At 36.2% G+C, this 12,691-nt stretch overlaps 1 protein-coding gene across 10 annotated transcripts in view; it reads right to left on the bottom strand.

Annotated features, from left to right (window-relative positions):
* Antp (Antennapedia) overlaps positions 1–12,691 on the bottom strand; it is a 221,922-nt gene that overhangs the window by 21,365 nt on the left and 187,866 nt on the right. For all 10 annotated transcript variants that reach the window (XM_068765760.1, XM_068765777.1, XM_068765751.1 and 7 more), the window contains one exon: positions 4,723–5,568. In XM_068765760.1, coding sequence (XP_068621861.1) covers positions 4,723–5,377 — 655 coding nt within the window. In that variant the 5' untranslated portion in view covers positions 5,378–5,568. The remainder of the gene's footprint in view (positions 1–4,722; positions 5,569–12,691) is intronic.

Below are 12,691 nucleotides of genomic sequence, written 5' to 3'. Positions count from 1 at the left end.
TTATCTTCATATTTTGTTTACAACTCTTGTTTTACTTTAAACTTTCATTTCGTCCTATCTTTACATGCTCACCCGACCTGTCTTATTTTTCGGTACTGTTACTTACAGTACTTGAGAAACTCAGGCCTCTACGGCTGATATAATAATAATTACACATATGTATTCTTCAAACTAACAGAGAGAAATACAAAATTAACTAGACTTTTTACATGCGTCCAGGAAACCGAATTAATAGTGATATATTTAACTAATACCCATAAGCAACATTAAGTTCATTGAACTTATTATAAATATCGTTATTAACGCTTTATTTTATACAACAATTTGAATGACTTTTAAAAAAGTCTGTAGTGTTATATATCGTATCTGTAATTCAACGTATATCGATATATTAAGGTTGTCAGAAGACTTTGGACACAGGCCGCTTCCAACCGGTCCAATTGCAAATCTCTAGAAAAGGCTTATATCCAATAATGGAAGTCCTATGGCAGAAATAATGATGATGATGTTGATAATGAAGGCTTTAAAACAGTGTTCGAATAAGAAATTAACGTATCTATAAAAATTGTCTTTAATAAATATTTTGGTAAAAATTGCTAAACTGATTTAATGGAAGGTTCGTCCAGCACTGGACGCCAGCTGAAGTCATGATGATGATGATATCGATAAACAAGGATATAATACAATATGGAAGAGTATGCGAAAGGGCAAGCGACGAGCTTCATAGCATACTGGCCGCATCACGTTCACGTAAACATAGCGTTATCAGCAGGCATGCTTCAGTTTAAATGATAAAGACCACACACAGGCCGCGTATCGCGTCGACCTATCACGTCTCTCAGCATGCGTTTTAATCTTCGCATTAAACTAGTAACACGTTGCAAAAATACCGACCGCTTTATATATCGACCACGTTGCTACTGTTTAAAATAGTTTAACAAGAGCATGTGACTCTAATTCCGATTGTCTTCTGTAAATAATAAATTTTAGAGTAATCTATAGACAGAAAATCTTGTTAAGTTGGAAGACATTGGATGAAGGTCGCTTCCAACTAATCCAATTAGTAATCATTGGGAAAGAACTATATCCAGCAGTGGTCGTGGACCTACGGCTTAAATAATGATGATGAGTTATATATAAATATAAAACATGTGTGATCTATTGGTTACTATACTATTGGATAATAGACTAAATTAATTTTAAAAGAATTCATAAAGACACAGAATAATTTAGTGTTTTGTTGATAATTTACCCAATATCGAACCCTTGTAAATATACATACTGATTGATTGAGTGGTGAATACATTGCTCATTGGCCGTCAATTAATGTATGGTACACAAAAATCGGAGGTTTCAGAAATAATAAATCCCTGCAGATTTAGTACTGCCAGAAGTCGCTGACCTATCGCTTCCAACGGAAAAGTTATATTAATGTAATACAACAAATCTATATCATAGCAATTAATTTATATAGATGATTGGAAATATGTGTAAAAACCGTTTCACCTTTTGGCTTATGTATTAGCTACACATTCACCCCTTACACTCAAGTTTTACACTTATAACCGCCCGAAACTATAATTTTTTAATCACTATAAGAAAAGAATAAATAAATTTTAACCTTAATAATTTAATTTTCTTGATTGGATGTATGTATGTTTACAAATTTCATAACAAGTGCACCTAAATGGACAAATGGACAAACAGTCGTCGTTACGTCACCGTCGTATGTACAGGCAGAGCAATGATTAATGACACATCTGGCTCAAACTATTTGAGACGTTCCTATTGGTCGATTTTTTTTTTTGGAATGGCAGGCAAAATTTGAAGATAATTAATGAAGGAGCGCTCTTGGGAAGATACGCGGGATTAATGATTCGGTTCACTTAAGTGCGACATTTGTGCTACTGTGCAGTTCAAGTGGGGTGCATTTTTCATGCGTTAAACAGGGCTCCTGTTCTAAAACTGTTAGGGCTTGCAGTTGTACTGTTTTAGGTTACCGATTAAGGTGTCGCAACTGTTTTGTTCTAAGTATTTGGTAATTATATAAAAGCATAACTTTATTGCAGATTGCCGATGCAAATCAGGGGTACATATGTAAGGATCACACAAACTTGTCAATGTCATCGACCACATCCAATCTACAGAAAATTGTTAGTGAGCTAAAAAGCGGCTAGAACAGATGACCACTGGGACCTTAAGATTTTACAGTAAAAACCACAGATTCGCAGCAAAGCTTATGAAGTCAACCAGGTAGAAAGAAGAATATGTGCAGGTGATCGAACGATCTTGGAGGGTGATTACAATCAAACGTACTCGAAATCTTTAGGTGAGGCCTATGTCCACGACAAAATTCATAAAAGTTTAGTACTTATGTTTTAGAATAAGATAGTGTTTAGTAATTTACATGTTAGATTAGATTAATTAAATGAGATTTATGAAAAAAATATGCAAATCGTTTAAATCTAGACTAGTACTTAATGTATATTTGGTAACACCCTACCCTATTAGTTATATAATTTAGTTCAATATTTGGCGAAGTATATTAATTCAAACTTAATCGAATCCTTCGGGAGTATAAAATTAATTGACTTCCATGGCCAACTTCTGAACGCTTGGAACTAAGTCGAAATTGGTGCGTCTTATCGGTCCGGCTAGATAACGTTTATGACATGGGCTCATCGAGCCGCCTGGACTTTACATTGTTGTTCGTAGATTGGTTGCTCAGCCCACACAGCGCTGGACAGTTAGCAAAAACGACATTGTATTGATAAACTATTGAGACTGATTATATTCCACGACTTTATCGAAATAAATAAATATTTAAAACTCCATCTTTGTTATCATTTTATAACAATGTTGTTCAAACCTTTTAAATAAGCGACTTTTTTACGGGCCTAAAATTCTGGCATCTCCCTATGGCCATAGACAGAGAAAAGATTGGAAATACGACGCGTTAATAATGGTTCATTCATTTAATTATTAACCTGCTGTGCGTAAATATAAGGTAAGTTTTAAATGAGAGAAATGAAATAGTACTCCAACTACAAAATCATTTCTCTATTATCTAAAATTATTATAGTATAGGATCAGACAAGACTTCACAAACTACCTACAAGATATAGGGTTCGTTTGTTCATTTCAGCTCCTACACGCCTACTGCAAAGCATAGACCTCCCCCAAAGATATCTATGGGAGGATATACCATAATCGCCAAGTTTGGCAGAAGGGTTGGCAATCGCAGTGTAGTATTATGCAGAGGTCTCCTCTGCCCGTCCTCTGGAAACTTATTTGTGAGCAGTGACAATCCTATATATTTAATGCACAAAGTGTGAATTATTTAAAATTGCATCCCGGAAATCGCTCTCAGCCTATGATCGCAACTCTCAGTCTTTACCGTTGGGCTACCACTGCCCTAGAAGGGTTGCGATGTTATATAAAGGATTAAAACAGACTTATAATAAAAGTTGTTCGACTTACGCTTCTTGTGCTTTATAAACTTGTGTATGATTTATCTCTAAATTTTGTTTAGCTTCGACGTATCTTAAAAAGTACTGGTTCACATTTGAAGGGCAATGTTTATGGTGACGTTACCAATCTACGTCTGTGGTGTACCATTATCTGTGACATATTTTAATGAACGGAGGCCCACGCGCAATCCGGCGCGAGAAATATTCAATTTTGCCTCATTGGCCTGAGTTGTCATATCTATGAACTAGATCTATGAATTGTTTCTGAAAAAAAGCTCATGTTTTGTTAAATTCGCGTAAATTTAATAAAGTACCAAGATAATGTATAAACTTAATATAGCATTTGACAACGATTTAGCGATTATATCAAAATAAAAAATGGAGTAAAGAATATTGTAACTGTTATGATAAATAACCTACCTGACACTTCAGTATATTTATCTATGGATATTAAAAGTTATACATATATCACACTGATTTCATTGATTCACTTGGTACTTTTTTATTTTTTTTTTATTAAATGACCAGTTTTAATTTTCTTTGTGATTTCTGACACCCACGTTGTAACTTAAACATTTTGCGTCGTTTTAAAGCACGAAAATAATTCAAGACGGCTATGGTACAAGACCAGCACGTAACTAAACTAAACAAGAGGCAACAACTTTCCCTAGCAAAGTTTGTATGACCTTTCAATTACAATAGAAGCAGTAAATCAAGTAACTTGACCATAAATTAATTGTCAGACAAATTCGAAAACAGTAGGCGACGGTAGCGCAACTCGAGGGCGCTTTGTTCCGCTGCGGCGTCAGCAAAACAGAAGGTGAACGCCTTTGTGTCGGGAGTTGTAAATTTTATGAAAAGTGAAATTCCTTTTGAATGCTTGTTCGGTCCATAAATAATTTGCGAATAGAAGCAAGGCCATTGTCTCGTACACTTATTGTTTTACGTCGATACGCACGCAAAGATAGAGGTATTGCAAATCGGTATTGCGCTTTTGACTACCTGTACGATTGTGCAAACTAATACGGAAGTTTTTCAATTTCAAACTATTATAATATTTTTTCCTTGTACCATGGTTTTAACTCACTGTCTCTTTCAGTGTTTATAAAAACTATCACGAACGCAATTAATTCAATAACTGGTGCACAGTTCTTGAACTAATTAGTTTAACAGCGCTACCATGTACTTTGGGTGGTAGTAGTGATTACCCAGGATGTCTATATATATATATAAAATAAATGATCGCACTTACCGAACTGACTCCGCATCCAGGGGTACAAGGGGCTGGGCAGCGAGGCGTTAGTGTTAGGTGGAGGTTGCTGAGGTGGCGCTTGCTGCGCGTGCATGGACTGCTGGTGCATGGGCGGCATCTGCGTTTGATGCTGCATGTCGTCCACCGGGTACATGAGATGCTGCTGGTGCACGCCGTGCTGCACCATGTGCTGCTGAGGGTGCATGTGGTGCGGCATCTGTTGCGCTTGCTCAAGCGGAGGACTGCCCGGAACGCCCCCTGCCGTGGCTGCCGCCGCTTGCAATTTGCAAGACGTGTAAACCGCTGGCGTAGGCGGCTGATGCCCGTTCGGGCCATAGCCGTCCGTCTTAGGACCCATGTGCCCCATCTGTGACGGGCTATCCGGCCGGTAGCCGTTCTGCTCCATCTGCTGGTAGTAGCCCAGGCGGTCGTAGGGCGGGAACCTGGGATAGGGCATGCCGGGCGCCGGCTGCGCGGGGTAGTGGTGCTGTGCTGGCCGCAGCTGCTGGTCGCATGCGTCCATCTCGTGGCCCTGCTGCGGCACGGCGCCGTAGTGCGCGTGCGCTTGCTGGTGCTCGTGTCCACCTCCGTTCCGCATGTCTGGCATGTACGCGTTGGAGAAGTAGGTCATGCTGTCGCAGTTGTTGGCGCTCATCGCGGGCCCGCAGCCCGCGCTGCTCGCCTCCGTATCTTCCGTCGCAGGTTCTCGGCCGCAGCGGCCGACACTATCACCGATACGGTCACCACACAAACACTTCGGATTCCATTCACTACACGGCGGCGATCGAACCCGCTGCTGGTTCACGGGATGCCGGACGGTGCCTCCTCATCGGAAACTCGGCGAATCTGAAAAGTAAAGGTGAATGCGCTCAGTCGATCTATATTCGAAATATTTTAAATTGAGTCGTGGGAGGTATCGATCGCCGGAGTGTTTGTATTGGCGCGGGAGCCATCCCACCGCCGCCGACCTGACGGCCGATACTGACTTATACAAGTCTCCAGCCCATGACACACATGAAGCCATAAAATGCCATATATTCCGAGTAAAACGCCTATTAGCGACAACCTGTCTGTGATACATGCCCCCGTTCGCCGGAGATAACTTAGCGGCGCATTCTTAAGCGCTAGTAAGTTTAAATTCCGTCTTTGTCTGACTGAAGCTAGCGGTTCCTCAAAAGTGAGACGGGGATATGAAATAGTGTCACGTCCCGTTCGACATGTGGCTGACCCGGCGTCATATCCTCGACGTTTCCCAGCAGTTGATGGAGCATGAGTGACAACCGCGCGCCGCCGAGCGACATAACTTTGCACTGACGTTAATTTGTTCCGCGACGAACGAACGTCACCGAAACCTTCGCCTTATCGTTAGATCTCGTTCTACTGGTTTAAACTATAAAATTTACGACGCACTTTATCAGTCGGCTACTAGAATTATACAAGTAGCGAAGAGAATAAAAAAGTTTACAGGTTATTTTATGGGGAAACACTTTGATAAATATATTAGAAATTCAGTTCCATCGTTACGGAGAAAAGAAGTTCGTTCGATATTTCAATTAAAGAAATATTTAGATATAATTGCTTTCAATGGAATAAATACCTCTCCACAAGGTCATATCGGTGCGGTTTTGATGCGGTTAGTTAGACTCATGTCCGAAGTAAAAAATCTATGTAGAACAGCACCCGAGAGCAAAGCCCGCCCCTCGAGCTGCCGTAGGTTATTTAAAACTCAAAAGTTCAAGCTTCATTAGCAAAAGTTAATGACGTCGGCTTCACTATACACTTCGTGTTCAAAACACATTGTATACTTTAATTCTACGTACTTAATACGCAGAGCTTTTCATTGATTTATTTGTAAAACGATTTTATAGACAAAACTCAGTGTCCAAACAATAGAAAAGCAAATTAATTTCAAGTTAAAAATAACAAAAAGAAAACTAATATACATATATCGAGGTTCCAACTTCTTTGTTCTTCAAAACTTTTATGTTATTAAAATACATGTATTAAAAATTGTCTATTTTAAGAACCTGGCATAAAAATTACATTCTTACGTATGCAATGTAATAAAACAACCTAACTTTTAAATTTACAAATCAAATAGCTAGTCTAATTTTAGTCTATTAATCCATGTAAACTCATCTGTATGCTAACTTTCCACTGTTTTTATGAACTAAACATTTTGTATTCAAGTAATATAAATATATATGTTTACCTGAATTGCATTAACATATAAAATATTTAATTATAAATATTTACTCTTACAAGTAATTTCTTTGAGTATTTTTTTAAATGTATTCGGAATAAAAAATATTCCGGTAATTGAATAAGTAATTCCGCAGCAATTGAATGGTATACTCGGAAAAATTTGCATGTTGAGAGACGGACAATTTAAATTTACGATTTCGACAACCCCACAGTGAAGCGACCCTCGCTGCTTTTTTTTAATTTTCAATTTCCATTTACATTCCTGCAACTAGATCGTGTCCAATCTGCGTACATATATCTCATAAATACCTACAAACACAAGGGAACAACACTGTAATGACAATAATTAAAAAAAGTATACCACAATTACATTGTTCCCTTATCTTCATTCAAACAAAATGTTTTAGAACGTATTGACAATGTATAAGAGTCTGATAATGATAAATAATACATGTTTATTGAGGCATAGGAATGAAATTTTTAAATTGGATTTAGGTGTTTTAGTACATGATCTGATTTTTATTTTGGAACCGCGCTGTATTTGTCTCTCATTTAAATAGCGAATGAAATTATTTCTTTTCAATTGAGTGTGATTTTGTTGGCAATCTTTAATAAATAAAATAAATTAACCATAAATTAAAATTAAATAAAAATCCGTCAGTCTGTTACGTGACGAAAAACATCGCCAGTGAAACTGAAACAAGCAAATCAGGTAAACTAGATTAATTATTAAGAATTACTGCGAAAAGGAGAAAATAATACATTAGTGTAATAGATGATCTTTTATTTTTTTCCATCCGTGGAGCTCACACCGAAGCTAATGTCTCTAGCATGCAATTACCAACGACGATAGGATCTCGGAGCTCGGCCGGTTCAAGGAACATGTCTTTAAACTGACCGACGGGGAAATTAACAGTCTCACGTGCTCTTGATAATTTGATAACGAAGTATACTTTGATTTATTTCACAGCGAGCTTGTTTTATGAGACGGCGGTGTTCGGCCGCGTTCACATGCCCTTTGGCTGGGGCAAGCACGATACGCGAGTTACTGAGAATGGAGTTTTATAATTATCTTTGTAATATTATACGGGCAAATGTTTCACTAGAAGGCGACATTATGTCTGCACCGACTACGGCCAAAAGTTTCGGGTAAAGAGATAAAGTAAACTAAAAACATTTCCTAACTCGTCTCTCATGAGAGATGCCAGTCGCGATATGTATTTGGAAGTACCTTCACCTGTGGGAATTAAAACTTGAAATAAACGGACGCCTACGATAAAGACGAAACTGTGTTGTACACACAAATAATATTTTAAATTTTCCAATGTAAAATATATATACAGGATGATTGGATCCTTTTAAAAGCTTTATATGTAAATGTATAGCACATTGCTAACGTTTAAAGTATATTATACCTTATCCAAAAATCAAAAGCTACAAAAAACTAACCTTATCGTAATAAAGTAAAAAAATCGTATATAATAATTGTTTACTATCTGTCCCTAAAGACTTTGTACTGCTAGAAGTTACTATTCTGTCGCATTCGTTCGTTCCATTCAGCCCATAAACGCCAACTTCAAACCAAAGGAGTCTCTAAAAGATATTTAGGGGGGGATATACCATAATCGCCACGCTTAGCAGGCGGGTTCCCGATTGCAGTGTAGTACAATGGTACGCAAGGGATGCTGCTGCCCAACCTTTGAAATCTGGTTTGTGCGCAGTTGCAATCCCATATAATGATTGATAGAGGTTGATAGGAAATAGACGTAAAAGCTTTTGCCTGGCAAATGAGTTTTATATAACCTTTTATTTATGTTACATTTATTAAATCCTGTATGATATATTAAATGTAATATAAATTAGAAATGATTTTGAAATTGCAAATGCAAAAAACATAAAGTGTAAAATATTAAATTAATTCATCCATAAATACTGAATTACTATTTATTAGTACATCACGATTTGTAAAACATTTTACAAGTCGTTCAATGTGATTGAAGCGACGTACACAACCAGCGTATATCTCTGAAAATAGTCGTCCAAGAATGTGAAAACTGCATTTAGTGTTATATGAATCATACACTAAGCTTTTTAAATAGTAGAATAAAATAAATCATATTAAAATACAGTTTCTATTAGACCGTAGAATGAATAAAAAGAAAATTAATAACATTTCGCGTGCAGCGCTACGTTACTGTTAATCAAATGACGATCAAAGGATGTATTTTTGGAAAATTCCCAACGCGTGTATTTATCATTTCCACTATTTGTCAATTAAGGAGCTATTGTGGGCTCACAAGTGGGCTTGATATATGCAGGGTATCGGCACAGCGAGACATGAAAGCGGAAGGTGAAATGTTTTATTGCGTCTAGCTTCTACTACGGTTGGATTAAGATATCGGGAATTACGCCAACATTTTTAATTCATCCAATTTTTTATGACAACTTTTCTGTCTACTGTCATATAAGTAATAAGATCTTGTTAGCTCTTATACATCTTTTAACATCCTAATCATATTCTAATTGGATATAAAAGTTAGAACTAACTAGAAATATGCACTCAATTAAATGAATTTTAGTCTCAATGTGTAACGTACAGAATTTAATTTTTTTATGATAATTTGCATATTTTACTCTACAAGAACATTGATAACTATTTTGTTGATAATCTTTGTTTAAGTAAACAGCTTTTGCACGCTCTGAGTTACATATATGTGTAGAGGTCTAAGGTTCTAAAAGTAAGCCAATCCAGCTAAGCTAGCCTAAGTTGGCTACCGGTGATAATAATGTGGGAATACAAGCATTAGTTGCATCATTATTAAGTTAAGTTGGTGTTAAATGAGTCAATATATGTCAAATGACATATAATTAATTTTCCACCTTTTTCAAGTTAACCTAAATAAAGTTGTAACTAAAACTAAAACCATATAACATGAATCAAACAATAATAAATTCTTCTGTTACTTCATAGCTGAGTTAATATGTAATAATAATGGTTAAATAAATGAAATAGATAATTTTAACAAATGACTTCGTTTTATTAATACACTGTGTTATTAGTTTTACTGTTCAATGTCTTATTAGATAACATAAATTTTCACAAACCACCAATTGGTAATAAGTTTATATTAGAACGACACTGACAGAATACAGACTTACCCAAAATATATTCATTATAAATTCATACAGATTAGATGAATCTAAACACGATGTTACTGTTGATAGTTTGTAATAAAAAATTATCTATTCGCACAAAAGCTGGTGGTAATTGCTTAATAATCAATTATATTTGTGAATTATTTTTGATACAAAAGTACATTAAATTATACAATCTGACATTCTTACACACAATTCGTCTAATATCCCTGTGCTTTAAAGAGGTCTACGACCAATGTGTGGTATCAGTAATGTCTTAGGGTCCAAAAAAGTGATCTCTAATCCCAGACCGCACCAGCAAGGTAACAGACCCTCAATCACTCATGGAGAGAATTATGTTCGGGATTTCTATTCAAGATCATATCAGGAATAAGGAGATTGGCAGATAAAAAATCGGCAGCCCAACAGTTCGGCAAGTTGAAATTGGCAGTCCACATAGCGCAGAGCAGATGGCAACTGTGGCCTAAGGTTTTGGAGTAGAAACCATAGAACGACAAAGATTGCGCAGGTCAATCACAAACAATGTGGACAGATGATATTATTAAGATCGTCAGAAGTCACTGGATGCAGGCCGCTACCAAGCGGTCCTATTGGAATTCTAAGGTAGACACCTATGCCCAGCAATGGAGAAATGTTAAATATAACATTCCGAAAGTGGTCATATAGGTTATTACATCTTGTTTCTAATGTAATAAAATTATAAATAATGGCTTTAACAACAATTTCAAAAAACGTTTCTTTTCTTCTCTTTTTTTCACCGATCTACAGTGTGAATGGTCGAAAGTTCTATTAATAAAATATCATGTCTTGCCTTTGTTGACCAAAACATTCAAAGGACAGAATACAAAGATCATTAATTATAACGTACGCACGCATTTATCTGTGCCCCATTCCTTCTGATCTCACGTAGGTTTCTTGTAATATTTTTATTTTAATATTGATGTAACTCCAAATATAAGTAATTACTGATTATTTTTAGTTTTAATTCATGTTTTGTTCGTCATTATTTATTTCTTATCAGGTTAAGTTTATACAGCTTTTAAACATTGTTAGAAAACTTTAAACTTAAAATTAACTAATCATAATCATTTAAATTTATTATTAATTTTTACGTTAAAGGTAACCGAAAACCAAAAATATAAATATTTTTATAGTAACTATGGTGTACATTTCTATCTCTTCTTACTAAGTCAATAATGTTTTACTCAGTTGTCACAGCATTTTCAAGTAAAATTCGCTTTTATGTTGTAAAATTGCCGATTAATACCTAAAGAAGCTCAACATTTTTGTAACGTTTCAGTTAATATAGATTTCAGATATGTAATTCATCATTATCATCATTTCAACCGTTGAACGTCCACAGCTGGGCGTAAGCCTCCAACACAGATTCCAATAAAACCTGTTGGAAACAGCCTGCATCCAACTTCTTTCAACGACATTATCATTATGATTTTATTTGTTATGGTCGAATTAAATTATTTTTAATACATTGCCTTTGAAACGTTTAGTAATATTATTAGTTTATATGAATCTATACATTTCTATTTTAATGTATACGATATAGAGTATTAAATAAAAATAAATATTGTTTCCTTTGCCTATACCAATTAAAATTTAAAAGTTGAATATATTATTTCGTTCATGTAAAGAAAGTAAATGAAACATAGTTATTGCATTAACTTAGGAACTCTTTATGAATATTCAAGAGTGTGCGTTATGTATTCAAGAGAAGACATTTTGACCGCTAGTCCAAACCCTTATTCGATATACCCGTTAGAAGGACGGTCATCAAAAAAAAATCACACCGCTAACGACTCTCCGGAGTGAACCTCGCCGCCACTAAGCGCGCCCTGAGTGAAATGCGTTGTCCTCGCTAATTACCAACGCGCCAACTTCTAAATTTAATAAGGTAAGTTGCGCAATTTTCGCTTTAACGTCATTATTTTTCATAAAAGTTGGCGTGTCGAATGGCGACGGTCACACGTTGGATACAGTGACCGAGTTAAATGTGTCAGTAGAAATATATTTTGTTTTCTGTATGTATTCAGTAATAAGTATTAAGTGTTTTCAGTAAGTAAACATAACAATTTGAAACAAATTTGAGAATTCTTTCAACGTCATAATTTTGTTTGCAGGCCTTCCTCTTCTGGATCGGTGGATCGGTATGGATAGGTCTCCTCGTAAAAATAGCAAATCTACGAGTATTTCCGGTTGGAAGCGGCTCTCGATTCCAGAACCTTCAAGACCCAGGAGTCATCAGTTTGGCAGCTTGACAACAACGACAGTTTTTTATAAACCATTAAATAGTGGTTTAGTTTCATCAAACATTCCCATAATCCAACTATCAAACAAGTACTATTCGAAACATACATTGCAGGTATACCGAGCGCGGTGTACAAAATTTAATTTGCCATACATTCAGCCGTTTCCTAGTGGAGTGGTATCATTTAATTTGTCGCCGTGTTCGCGTGTCGACGCATAAAATTGCATGCGCCACCGCAGCGGGGTTGGAAAAGTGCAGGATCGCACGTGATGTGTGAACAGGCTTTTTATCGAAACACCGCATCCAATGGCAGAGTTAATTCTGTTTACTTTTCAACAGTAACAT

The sequence above is a fragment of the Battus philenor genome, unplaced genomic scaffold, assembly GCF_028537555.1.
Source record: "Battus philenor isolate CCGP_79_NKW_IND1 unplaced genomic scaffold, ilBatPhil1.0.hap1 SCAF_10, whole genome shotgun sequence".
NCBI lineage: Eukaryota > Metazoa > Arthropoda > Insecta > Lepidoptera > Papilionidae > Battus > Battus philenor.
This window is presented reverse-complemented; position numbering and strand designations above follow the sequence as displayed.